Raw genomic sequence first — 15,112 nt, forward strand, 5'->3', positions numbered from 1 at the left:
TCCGCTGTGCAATGCGGTTTCCGAGCCGGTCACGGGTGCACCTCAGCCACGCTCAAGGTACTAAACGACATCATAACCGCCATCGATAAAAGACATTACTGTGCAGCCGTCTTCATCGACCTGGCCAAGGCTTTCGACTCTGTCAATCACCATATTCTTATCGGCAGACTCAGTAGCCTCGGTTTTTCTAATGACTGCCTTGCCTGGTTCACCAACTACTTTGCAGACAGAGTTCAGTGTGTCAAATCGGAGGGCATGTTGTCCGGTCCTCTGGCAGTCTTTATGGGGGTACCACAGGGTTCAATTCTCGGGCAGACTCTTTTCTCTGTATACATCAATGATGTTGCTCTTGCTGCGGGCGATTCCCTGATCCACCTCTACGCAGACGACACCATTCTATATACTTCCGGCCCTTCCTTGGACACTGTGCTATCTAACCTCCAAACGAGCTTCAATGCCATACAACACTCCTTCCGTGGCCTCCAACTGCTCTTAAACGCTAGTAAAACCAAATGCATGCTTTTCAACCGTTCGCTGCCTGCACCCGCACGCCCGACTAGCATCACCACCCTGGACGGTTCCGACCTAGAATATGTGGACATCTATAAGTACCTAGGTGTCTGGCTAGACTGCAAACTCTCCTTCCAGACTCATATCAAACATCTCCAATCCAAAATCAAATCAAGAATCGGCTTTCTATTCCGCAACAAAGCCTCCTTCACTCACGCCGCCAAACTTACCCTAGTAAAACTGACTATCCTACCGATCCTCGACTTCGGCGATGTCATCTACAAAATAGCTTCCAACACTCTACTCAGCAAACTGGATGCAGTTTATCACAGTGCCATTCGTTTTGTTACTAAAGCACCTTATACGACCCACCACTGCGACCTGTATGCCCTAGTCGGCTGGCCCTCGCTACATGTTCGTCGTCAGACCCACTGGCTCCAGGTCATCTACAAGGCTATGCTAGGTAAAGTGCCGCCTTATCTCAGTTCACTGGTCACGATGGCTACACCCACCCGCAGCACGCGCTCCAGCAGGTGTATCTCACTGATCATCCCTAAAGTTAAACCTCATTTGGACGCCTTTTCTTCCAGTTCTCTGCTGCCTGCGACTGGAACGAATTGCAAAAATCTCTGAAGTTGGAGACTTTTATCTCCCTCAACAACTTTAAAAATCTGCTATCCGAGCAGCTAACCGATCGCTGCAGCTGTACATAGTCCATCTGTAAACTACCCACCCAATTTACCTACCTCACCCCCCATACTGCTTTTATTTATTTACTTTTCTGCTCTTTTGCACACCAGTATCTCTTCTTGCACATGTTCATCTGATGATTTATCACTCCAGTGTTAATCTGCTAAATTGTAATTATTCGATTTATTGCCTACCTCATGCCTTTTGCACACATTGTATATAGATTCTCTTTTTTTCTACCATGTTATTGACTTGTTTATTGTTTACTCCATGTGTAACTCTGTGTTGTCTGTTCACACTGCTATGCTTTATCTTGGCCAGGTCGCAGTTGCAAATGAGAACTTGTTCTCAACTAGCCTACCTGGTTAAATAAAGGTGAAATAAAAAAATAAAAATAAAATGTAGTAAACATGTTTTATTCACACTAATCAATCAAGACTTTATTGTCTTTGTATGTGTCAATATAATAGTATTATTTAATTCAACCATTTAAAATAATCTTTGTCTGAAAATAAAATATGATCCTCAACTGCGTTTCCCCTCCAGTCAGCAGACGGCGATGTGCGTCTTTCAGGCGACGCTGCCAGCGTGACGTATAATCTAGTGGACGGTTCTTCATAAACAGCTCGTCACCCACCTCGGTAGCTTGCTAGCCAACATAGCCGAAAGAGTCAAGCTATTTATACGCTTGCTAGCCAACATAGCCGAAAGAGTCAAGCTATTTATACGCTTTTGGTGTATATTAGTTACTGTGTTTTAGACACACTTCTGTCGTATCTACGTGTTAACCTATTTAGTTTAATATTACGTTATTTTGTATTAGTCAGCTATAGTAGCTGGCTGGTTTAGTTAGCACTAGCCTAGTCGCTAATGATAGCTAGCTAGCTAACATCCCCGAACATGAGCTCCCTAAACTTCTCCCCTCTTGTTAAAGAAGAGGTCTGCTGGACGGAGAAAGAAGCTCTGGGGCTGAACATTGTCGTGAAAGAGGAGAAGGAAGAAGAGGATATCACAGTAAAACAAGAAGTAGAGGGTGAGGCTGTTACAGTGAAAGAAGAAGAGAAAGACGTTTCAGTGAAAGAAGAGGAAGACGAGTTCAGGGTGAAAGAGGTGGAAGATGTTACTGTGAAAGAAGAGGAGGAAGAGAAAGAGGAGGATGCCGTTTTTGGAGTGAAGAAGGAAGGGGAGATTACTGTCACATTGGAAGATGAAGAGGAGGAGATAGGAGATCTGAGTAACACCAGTAAGTACCGCCTTAAATTTGTTTTTAACTTTGGGTATTCAGAGTTGGCTCGTCAATACCTCTTCAACGGAGGGCCCAGGATGATGACTGATATGTCTAGAATCAGACGACGTAGAGAGCAAGCTACCCCTTGTTTTCTCTGTTCGGTTTCCAAAAAGTGGCTTATCATATTTATTTGAGAAGGGTCTATCTGCTGACCGCAGACTGGGGGGCACGGCATGTAGTGATTTTCATGTAGTGATGATTTACTACACACCGTGCCCCCCAATGGTGCCATGTGAGAGTTGGGTTGGCTACACCAAAGATTATGGATATACTGACAAGATGTCTCCGCCCTAACAAGGGGAGTAGTTGTCCACAAAGCGGCACTGCGGGTTGTCTAGCTCCCGCCTATCCTTTCTTTGGATTGGTGGATTCATCTAATTATTGTAATCTATTGTTTCTATTCTATGAGGGTTGTTGTCGTCAACCGCCTGTATTCAATGGAGAGAGATGCTAAGCTACTAGCATGAATATGCACCGCCTGTATTCAATGGAGAGAGATGCTAAGCTACTAGCATGAATATGCACCGCCTGTATTCAATGGAGAGAGATGCTAAGCTACTAGCATGAATATGCATAGCGATCTGGAGACAACTCCTATAGTGTTTTTTATCAAAGTTGTCGGTATGTCACGTGTCCACATAACAACTTAAGCATTACGAAACTTCTGTTGGATCAAGTAAACCTCACGTAGCAAATAAGCCATTAATTTTGTTGTTGACCAAATTCGACACTTTCCACATTGGGTTGATAATTGTTTCCACTTGGATACAACCTACTGTAGCCTACTGGCATGACCTAGAGAGATACAACCTACTGTAGCCTACTGGCATGACCTAGAGAGCTACAACCTACTGTAAAGTTCCTGGATTTTGGATTTTAAACAAATATTTTCAAGTAATAATGATAATTTGTATCATATCCACATGTGGGATCCCTCTCCTTTGTCGTTCACTCTCCTTTGTCGTCCACTCTACACCAATAACAGACAACTACTGTGGGACTCCCAATCCCTGCCGGATGTGATACAGCCTGAATTCGAACCAGGGACTGTAGTGACGCCTCTTGCACTGAGATGCAGTGGCTTAGATCGCTGCGTCCGTGTGTTAATTATTAGAGTGCTGTAGTAGAATGCTTAAAAGGCCTCTAGAGTTTTAAATATCGGTTATCGGTATCGTTTTTTTGGGGCAAGGAAAATATTGGATGTCGGTATTGGCCAAAAATGTAATATCGGTGCATCCCTTTATTCTAAAATGTATCACAATACCCCATAATGACATCACAATACCCCATAATGACATCACTATACCCCATAATGCCATCACTATACCCCATAATGCCATCACTATACCCCATAATGACATCACTATACCCCATAATGCCAAAGCAAAAACAGGTTTCGATTTTTTGCAAATGTATTGAAATTATTCCCCAGGATAACTAGTTTCAGAGTAATGTAAGATCCCAGGATTACTAGTCTCAGAGTAATGTAAGATCCCAGGATAACTAGTCTCAGAGTAATGTAAGATCCCAGGATAACTAGTCTCAGAGTAATGTAAGATCCCAGGATAACTAGTCTCAGAGTAATGTAAGATCCCAGCATAACTAGTCTCAGAGTAATGTAAGATCCCAGGATAACTAGTCTCAGAGTAATATAAGATGCTTGGAAAAAGAAAGCTGAAAAGAATAACAGAATGGCACCATTAGAACTAAAATGTGTATCCTGGATGTCAGACCCCCAACTCTCCAAACGGAATAAATAATCAAATGTGTATCCTGGATGTCAGACCCCCAACCCTCCAAACTGTAAATAAATAATAAAATGTGTATCCTGGATGTCAGACCCCCAACCCTCCAAACTGTAAATAAATAATACAATGTGTATCCTGGATGTCAGACCCCCAACCCTCCAAACTGTAAATAAATAAATAAAATGTGTATCCTGGATGTCAGACCCCCAACCCTCCAAACTGTAAATAATAAAATGTGTATCCTGGATGTCAGACCCCCAACCCTCCAAACTGTAAATAATAAAATGTGTATCCTGGATGTCAGACCCCCAACCCTCCAAACTGTAAATAAATAATACAATGTGTATCCTGGATGTCAGACCCCCAACCCTCCAAACTGTAAATAAATAATAAAATGTGTATCCTGGATGTCAGACCCCCAACCCTCCAAACTGTAAATAATAAAATGTGTATCCTGGATGTCAGACCCCCAACCCTCCAAACTGTGAATAAATAATAAAATGTGTAGCCTTGGCAACATTAGAACCTCGGTACGTTTACTGTGTACTGGGTCGAGACAAAGGAATGATGTAAACAAATAATCCAAAATATTTTTGTCAATGAGACAGTATATTAACAAAGGAATGACCGAACCCCCTTTGGTGACTGAATGCTTGTAAGAAACTAGATGATCAAAACATTAGATCACATCAAATAAGCCTGAGTGGTTTCACCTCCTCCCAGACTATACTGGATACTACAGTTATAACTATAGATAGTTATACAGGATACTACAGTTATACAGGATACTTCAGTTATAACTATAGATAGTTATACAGGATACTACAGTTATACAGGATACTACAGTTATAACTATACATAGTTATACAGGATACTACAGTTATACAGGATACTACAGTTATACAGGATACTACAGTTATACAGGATACTTCAGTTATAACTATACATAGTTATACAGGATACTACAGTTATACAGGATACTACAGTTGTAACTATACATAGTTATACAGGATACTACAGTTATACAGGATACTACAGTTATAACTATACATAGTTATACAGGATACTACAGCTATACAGGATACTACAGTTATACAGGATACTTCAGTTATAACTATAGATAGTTATACAGGATACTACAGTTATACAGGATACTACAGTTATAACTATACATAGTTATACAGGATACTACAGTTATACAGGATACTACAGTTATACAGGATACTACAGTTATACAGGATACTTCAGTTATAACTATACATAGTTATACAGGATACTACAGTTATACAGGATACTACAGTTGTAACTATACATAGTTATACAGGATACTACAGTTATACAGGATACTACAGTTATAACTATACATAGTTATACAGGATACTACAGCTATACAGGATACTACAGTTATACAGGATACTACAGTTATAACTATACATAGTTATACAGGATACTACAGTTATACAGGATACTACAGTTATAACTATACATAGTTATACAGGATACTACAGTTATACAGGATACTACAGTTATACAGGATACTACAGTTATAACTATACATAGTTATACAGGATACTACAGTTATAACTATACACAGTTATACAGGATACTACAGTTATAACTATACACAGTTATACAGGATACTACAGTTATACAGGATACTACAGTTATAACTATACATAGTTATACAGGATACTACAGTTATACAGGATACTACAGTTATACAGGATACTACAGTTATAACTATACATAGTTATACAGGATACTACAGTTATAACTATACATAGTTATAGAGGATACTACAGTTATAACTATACATAGTTATACAGGATACTACAGTTATAACTATACATAGTTATACAGGATACTACAGTTATAACTATACATAGTTATACAGGATACTACAGTTATACAGGATACTACAGTTATAACTATACATAGTTATACAGGATACTACAGTTATACAGGATACTACAGTTATACGGGATACTACAGTTATACAGGATACTACAGTTATAACTATACATAGTTATACAGGATACTACAGTTATAACTATACATAGTTATACAGGATACTACAGTTATAACTATACATAGTTATACAGGATACTACAGTTATACAGGATACTACAGTTATAACTATACATAGTTATACAGGATACTACAGTTATAACTATACATAGTTATACAGGATACTACAGTTATACAGGATACTACAGTTATAACTATACATAGTTATACAGGATACTACAGTTATACAGGATACTACAGTTATAACTATACATAGTTATACAGGATACTACAGTTATAACTATACATAGTTATACAGGATACTACAGTTATAACTATACATAGTTATACAGGATACTACAGTTATAACTATACATAGTTATACAGGATACTACAGTTATACAGGATACTACAGTTATACAGGATACTACAGTTATACAGGATACTACAGTTATACAGGATACTACAGCTATACAGGATACTACAGTTATACAGGATACTACAGTTATACAGGATACTACAGTTATAACTATACATAGTTATACAGGATACTACAGTTATACAGGATACTACAGTTATAACTATACATAGTTATACAGGATACTACAGTTATACAGGATACTACAGTTATAACTATACATAGTTATACAGGATACTACAGTTATAACTATACATAGTTATACAGGATACTACAGATATACAGGATACTACAGTTATACAGGATACTACAGTTATACAGGATACTACTGTTATACAGGATACTACAGTTATACAGGATACTACAGTTATAACTATACATAGTTATACAGGATACTACAGTTATAACTATACACAGTTATACAGGATACTACAGTTATAACTATACACAGTTATACAGGATACTACAGTTATACAGGATACTACAGTTATAACTATACATAGTTATACAGGATACTACAGTTATACAGGATACTACAGTTATACAGGATACTACAGTTATAACTATACATAGTTATACAGGATACTACAGTTATAACTATACATAGTTATAGAGGATACTACAGTTATAACTATACATAGTTATACAGGATACTACAGTTATAACTATACATAGTTATACAGGATACTACAGTTATAACTATACATAGTTATACAGGATACTACAGTTATACAGGATACTACAGTTATAACTATACATAGTTATACAGGATACTACAGTTATACAGGATACTACAGTTATACAGGATACTACAGTTATACAGGATACTACAGTTATACAGGATACTACAGTTATAACTATACATAGTTATACAGGATACTACAGTTATAACTATACATAGTTATACAGGATACTACAGTTATAACTATACATAGTTATACAGGATACTACAGTTATACAGGATACTACAGTTATAACTATACATAGTTATACAGGATACTACAGTTATAACTATACATAGTTATACAGGATACTACAGTTATACAGGATACTACAGTTATAACTATACATAGTTATACAGGATACTACAGTTATACAGGATACTACAGTTATAACTATACATAGTTATACAGGATACTACAGTTATAACTATACATAGTTATACAGGATACTACAGTTATAACTATACATAGTTATACAGGATACTACAGTTATACAGGATACTACAGTTATACAGGATACTACAGTTATACAGGATACTACAGTTATACAGGATACTACAGCTATACAGGATACTACAGTTATACAGGATACTACAGTTATACAGGATACTACAGTTATAACTATACATAGTTATACAGGATACTACAGTTATACAGGATACTACAGTTATAACTATACATAGTTATACAGGATACTACAGTTATACAGGATACTACAGTTATAACTATACATAGTTATACAGGATACTACAGTTATAACTATACATAGTTATACAGGATACTACAGATATACAGGATACTACAGTTATACAGGATACTACAGTTATACAGGATACTACAGTTATACAGGATACTACAGTTATACAGGATACTACAGTTATAACTATACATAGTTATACAGGATACTACAGTTATAACTATACATAGTTATACAGGATACTACAGTTATAACTATACATAGTTATTCCAAAGGTGGTCTACTTACTATCCACTGTTTGCAAGCCACCGTTGCTGATCTATTTCATTTATTTATTTCACCTTTATTTAACCAGGTAGGCAAGTTGAGAACAAGTTCTCATTTACAATTGCGACCTGGCCAAGATAAAGCAAAGCAGTGTGACACAGACAACACAGAGTTACACATGGAGTGTAACAAACATACAATAATCAAACATCAATAATACAGTAGAAAAATAAGTCCAAGATAAACCACAGAGAACTGTTCCTTTATTCAGGACATTTAGAATGATAACGCATTACAGATTATTGTCCTGTTAGGACAGTTTTTTGTATTCAGATCTCTGAAATGCACTCTAACTATGTAACATTTAGTGCCTCCTTATGTTACGCTGGGAAAACAGTTTTCATGGGCACAGAAATCCTAAATAATTTCAGAGTTTGCTTAAAGTACCTAGGTGTCTGGCTAGACTGCAAACTCTCCTTCCAGACTCATATCAAACATCTCCAATCCAAAATCAAATCTAGAGTCGGCTTTCTATTCCGGAACAAAGCCTCCTTCACTCACGCCGCCAAACTTACCCTAGTAAAACTGACTATCCTACCGATCCTCGACTTCGGCGATGTCATCTACAAAATAGCTTCCAATACTCTACTCAGCAAACTGGATGCAGTTTATCACAGTGCCATCCGTTTTGTTACTAAAGCACCTTATACGACCCACCACTGCGACCTGTATGCCCTAGTCGGCTGGCCCTCGCTACATGTTCGTCGTCAGACCCACTGGCTCCAGGTCATCTACAAGGCTATGCTAGGTAAAGTGCCGCCTTATCTCAGTTCACTGGTCACGATGGCTACACCCACCCGTAGCACGCGCTCCAGCAGGTGTATCTCACTGATCATCCCTAAAGCCAAAACCTAATTTGGACGCCTTTCCTTCCAGTTCTCTGCTGCCTGCGACTGGAACGAATTGCAAAAATCTCTGAAGTTGGAGACTTTTATCTCCCTCAACAACTTTAAAAATCTGCTATCCGAGCAGCTAACCGATCGCTGCAGCTGTACATAGTCCATCTGTAAACTACCCACCCAATTTACCTACCTCACCCCCATACTGCTTTTATTTATTTACTTTTCTGCTCTTTTGCACACCAGTATCTCTTCTTGCACATGATCATCTGATGATTTATCACTCCAGTGTTAATCTGCTAAATTGTAATTATTCGATTTATTGCCTACCTCATGCCTTCTGCACACATTGTATATAGATTCTCTTTTTTCTACCATGTTATTGACTTGTTTATTGTTTACTCCATGTGTAACTCTGTGTTGCTGTCTGTTCACACTGCTATGCTTTATCTTGGCCAGGTCACAGTTGTAAATGAGAACTTGTTCTCAACTAGCCTACCTGGTTAAATAAAGGTGAAATAAAAAATAAAAAAATAATAAAATGGTTCTAACCTAGTCACCTTAACTTTATTGACAACACCCAAATGGATACTGTCATTAATGTGTTTCTTCAATAATTACACATAATTCTTAATACTGTAGCTGTTTAGTTACTAAACTATCATCAGCTGATCCAGGAAATCATTTTCTGAATGCCAGTCACATGACAAACATCACGACATGCAACAACAACCAAAGTGCTTCTTCATTCATTACTCTGGTAAAGACAGTTATGCCGTGCTCCACGTTGGATCCAACATCCCTAACAAATTGATGTTTATAATGTTATTGTCTGCTTGATTTACAGTTGGGTCTCGTTAGTCTGTTTGGAAACAGAGATACTTAGCTCATAATGTGTAGAGAACTGTTCCTTGATGGATAGGCTATTGTACAACACACAGAGCTATTTTCCTATATTTGTTGTTAGGTGAAGTTATGGGTTCTACAGTAGGTCTATGTTATTGTTAGGTGAAGTTATGGGTCCTACAGTAGGTATATGTTATTGTTAGGTAATGTTATGGGTCCTACAGTAGGTATATGTTATTGTTAGGTAATGTTATGGGTCCTACAGTAGGTCTATGTTATAGTTATGGGTCCTATAGTAGGTCTATGTTATAGTTATGGGTCCTACAGTAGGTCTATGTTATTGTTAGGTGAAGTTATGGCTCCTACAGTAGGTCTATGTTATTGTTAGGTAATGTTATGGCTCCTACAGTAGGTCTATGTTATTGTTAGGTGAAGTTATGGGTCCTACAGTATGTCTATGTTATTGTTATGGGTCCTACAGTAGGTATATGTTATTGTTAGGTAATGTTATGGGTCCTACAGTAGGTCTATGTTGTTGTTATGGGTCCTACAGTAGGTCTATGTTGTTGTTAGGTGAAGTTATGGCTTCTACAGTAGGTCTATGTTGTTGTTAGGTGAAGTTATGGGTCTTACAGTAGGTCTATGTTATTGTTAGGTGAAGTTATGAGTCCTACAGTAGGTCTATGTTGTTGTTATGGGTCCTACAGTAGGTCTATGTTATTGTTATGGGTCCTACAGTAGGTCTATGTTGTTGTTAGGTGACGTTATGGGTCCTACAGTAGGTCTATGTTGTTGTTATGGGTCCTACAGTACACTATGTATGTCATGCAACAACAACCAAAGTGCTTCTTCGTTCATTACAGGTATATTTGTTGTTAGGTGAAGTTATGGGACAATTTGGCAAACAGTGTACAAACCCTCATTGTCAGGCTGATGGAAAAGACAAAGAACATTTTACTGGTTGAAGGGTTTTTTAAGTACAAAGCGGTTGATTTGCGATGATCACACAAACATTATATTAAGCAGGACATTCAAACGAGCCTTACAATTATAATCCAAAGTAGTGTGAAATGCACTCATAAGCAACCTGGAAATGGAGGCTACTCCCCTGAGTTTTCACCCATTCACATTCAGAATACTTTGTGAAAAACTAAAATCTTTGCTATAACTATTATCCTCACTAGCGGGAAGGAGTTTCTACAACCAGATATACTACATCTATAACTAGTGGTTTCCTCATTACCAGATATGCTACATCCATAACTATCGGTTTCCTCATTACCAGATATACTACATCCATAACTAGTGGTTTCCTCATTAGCAGGGAGGTGTTTCTACAATTTGATTGTATGTGCTTCGCCCTCGTGCCGCAATTTTATTAAACACAGAAAGGGGCCCATATTGGAGACCAAAAGTCATCTGGCTCAATCATCGATGTTACTACTAATGTGAAAACAATACAAAATATGATTATTGTTGCTCATTTTAAGACAAATGTCAAATCATTACATTCATTACAGACGTCAGTTGTTGTACAACATCATGGCTACGCTGTTGGCATCACCTTTTACAGTGAATTTCCACTGTTGTGGGCCTTTAATCATCTGACTTTGTTGTTCACACAGGAGAGAGACGGGACTATCGTGGATCCTCTGGGAATCCTCAACAACCTCATGATGCTGACGAGGCAGAGAAGAGTCTCTCCACATCAGAACTCCTCCAGAAACACCAGCAGAGACCCACAGGGAAGAAATCTCATTGCTGCTCTGACTGTGGGAAGAGATTCACCTCATCAGGCATTAAAATTCATCAGAGAACACACACAGGAGATAAACCATTTAGCTGTGTTCAATGTGGGAAGAGTTTTGATCAATCTTGCCATCTGATTCAACACCAGACAATACACACAGGAGAGAAACCTTATAGCTGTGATCAATGTGGGAAGAGTTTTAGTCAATCTGGACAGCTGACAGTGCACCAGAGAATACACACAGGAGAGAAGCCTTACAGCTGTGGTCAATGTGGGAAGAGTTTTACTACATCTGGTCATCTGACTCTACACCAGAGAACACACACAGGAGAGAAACCTTACAGCTGTGGTCAATGTGGGAAGAGTTTTACTCAGTCAACCAGCCTGATATCACACCAGAGAACACACACAGGAGAGAAACCTTATAGCTGTGTTCAATGTGGGAAGAGTTTTACTACATCTGGCTCTCTGACATTACACCAGAGAACACACACAGGAGAGAAACCTTATAGCTGTGATCAATGTGGGAAGAGTTTTTGTCAATCTAGGGATCTGACAGTGCACCAGAGAACACACACAGGAGAGAAACCTTATAGCTGTGATCAATGTGGGAAGAGTTTTGGTGCATCTAGCACTCTGACTATACACCAGAGAACACACACAGGAGAGACACCTTATAGTTGTGGTCAATGTGGGAAGAGTTTTACTACATCTAGCAATCTGACTCTACACCAGAGAACACACACAGGAGAGACACCTTATAGCTGTGGTCAATGTGGGAAGAGTTTTACTCAGTCAACCAGCCTGATATCACACCAGAGAACACACACAGGAGAGAAACCTTATAGCTGTGGTCAATGTGGGAAGAGTTTTACTACATCTGGCCATCTGACTCTACACCAGAGAATACACACAGGAGAGAAACCGTATAGCTGTGGTCAATGTGGGAAGAGTTTTGGTCGATCTGGCCAGCTGACATTACACCAGAGAATACACACAGGAGAGAAACCTTACAGCTGTGGTCAATGTGGGAAGAGTTTTACTACATCTGGTCATCTGACTATACACCAGAGAATACACACAGGAGAGAAGCCTTATATCTGTGATCAATGTGGGATGAGTTTTACTTCATCTAGCAATCTGACTCTACACCAGAGAACACACACAGGAGAGAAACCTTATATCTGTGATCAATGTGGGATGAGTTTTACTACATCAAGCCATCTGATTCGACACCAGAGAATACACACAGGAGAGAAACCTTACAGTTGTAATCATTGTGAGAAGAGTTTTCCTACATCTGGCCAGCTGACTTCACACCAGAGAACACACACAGGAGAGAAACCTCTCCGCTGTGATCAATGTGACAAGAGATACTCTCATAAAAGGTGTCTGATCAAACATCAGAAAATACATACATGAATGAGTTGTTTCATGATATCAATGAAATAATGTCACAATGTAGAATGTTTTAACATTGTAGAAGGAGTATTTTAATGATGTCACAATGTAGAATGTTTTAACATTGTAGAAGGAGTATTTTAATGATGTACTACCTTATCCTTTGCCCTGTTCAATTGATTGCAGCATGATATGGATATTAGCCTCAGGGGAAAATCCAGGCTCTGAATTGAAAGAGTATTATTTAACAAAAAGTGACTAACAAAAAAAGAGCTGTGTTACACTTACTGCGTTGGTGACCCACTTTAATCAAAATGCAGCACTTCAAAATGTAGCCAGCTGTTTTCTACAAGTTGAAAAAGCTGCTTGTTTAAAAAAATACATGTAATATGATAATTGTTGCAGATGTTTGTGTATATACACACATGAAAGCAGTATAATAAATTGTACTAATCAATTTTATTAACAATCTGACATCACTCCAGTATTTCTTGACAACATTCAAATGCTAATTGTCTTTATTCCACTACTGAAGAAGCATGACTCAAATCACCTCGTATATTCAAACATTCAGCCTGACAAAATATACATCTTTTATTTATTTAAAAACACTTTTTCAACATTTCAAGATAGCAGTGTGTTCAGTTTGATCATTTCAAAGACAGCTGCATCTTCATTTTATTTATATTATTCATATTTTTTTCTTTCTTTCATTTTCATCATAAAAATTACCTCGGCTGTTAACCTCAACTCCAGAGGTGATCAAGGTGAGGGATCAGCCTGGATTATTTAAAAACACTTTTTCAACATTTCAAGATAGCAGTTAGTTTAGTTTGATGTAAATAAAGATAGCTGAGAAGTGGGACTCTGTCATTGTTTCTGACAAGATCTCTCATTGATCTCGGGTTCAGCCACCAGGGGGCACCAAACCTCTTTGAAATGTTAATGTGAATAGTTACCACTTCTCAGGAGATGATAGACTTAGCCTTTCAAATGTTTTGTAATGATGGGATGGCTATTGAACAGAACTTTAAAACCTGGTTTTCTTGTATGTACCAGTTCATGAAATCACACATTTGACATTTATGCTCACTGAGTCTGTACATAGTCAAAGCTTTCCTTAAGTTTGGGTCAGTCACAGTGGTCAGGTATTCTGCCACTGTGTACTCTCTGTTTAGGGCCAAATAGCATTCTAGTTTTCTCAGTTTTTTGGTTAATTCTTTCCAATGTGTCAAGTAATTATCTTTTTGTTTTCTCATGATTTGGTTGGGTCTAATTGTGCTGTTGTCCAGGGGCTCTGTGGGGTGTGTTTATGTTTGTGAACAGAGCACAATGACCAGCTTGCTTAGGGGACTCTTCTCCAGGTTCATCTCTCTGTAGGTGATGGCTTTGTTAATGGCCCATACCCTCTTCATCACAAATCAGCCCTGCCATTGTTTGTATTCATACTGTTTTGTAAAGAATGGCTTCTTGTCTGTTAGGTTGTATTCCACTGGGAAAGTGATTACAGTTTTCTCAGTGACTTTGGTGCATTTCTTAGATCAAAAGTGTAATTCTTGATACTACTTGTACAAATTCCAAATCATCTAGTCACTTGTGCACATCATTAAAGCAATTTCTTATTCCTTTGAACAAATTGCAATTGATAATGTACAAGTGTCAGCTTTTTTCCACATTATCAATTGCTCATGTTCATACCTCTTTCGCTTCACGGAGAGTTGAGTTGCAGCAGGGAGTTGCGTTCCCTCTTTATAGAGGCGTGCGTAACAATTATAACCACCAGGTCATTATAACCACCAGGTCATTATAACCACACCCACCAGGTCATTATTACCACCATGTCATTATAACCACCAGGTCATTATTACC

General features: G+C 38.1%; 2 protein-coding genes across 2 annotated transcripts in view; one reads left to right on the forward strand and one right to left on the reverse strand.

The window, feature by feature from the left end:
• The window catches only part of LOC139542182 (zinc finger protein 180-like), an 8,497-nt gene extending 8,414 nt beyond the window's left edge, over nucleotides 1–83 (reverse strand). The window contains exon 1 of the mRNA XM_071347295.1: nucleotides 62–83. Within this exon, the coding sequence (XP_071203396.1) occupies nucleotides 62–83 (22 nt within the window). The remainder of the gene's footprint in view (nucleotides 1–61) is intronic.
• A 1,727-nt stretch (nucleotides 84–1,810) lies between these two features.
• LOC139547922 (zinc finger protein 271-like) lies at nucleotides 1,811–14,885 on the forward strand. The gene is made up of 2 exons (XM_071357120.1): nucleotides 1,811–2,443; nucleotides 11,718–14,885. The coding sequence occupies exons 1-2, from the start codon at nucleotides 2,101–2,103 to the stop codon at nucleotides 13,262–13,264; spliced, it is 1,890 nt and encodes a 629-aa protein (XP_071213221.1). The 5' UTR covers nucleotides 1,811–2,100; the 3' UTR covers nucleotides 13,265–14,885.
• Nucleotides 14,886–15,112: the final 227 nt, after the last annotated feature.

This window comes from Salvelinus alpinus, chromosome 2 (assembly GCF_045679555.1).
Source record: "Salvelinus alpinus chromosome 2, SLU_Salpinus.1, whole genome shotgun sequence".
In the NCBI taxonomy this organism is placed as follows: Eukaryota; Metazoa; Chordata; class Actinopteri; order Salmoniformes; family Salmonidae; genus Salvelinus; species Salvelinus alpinus.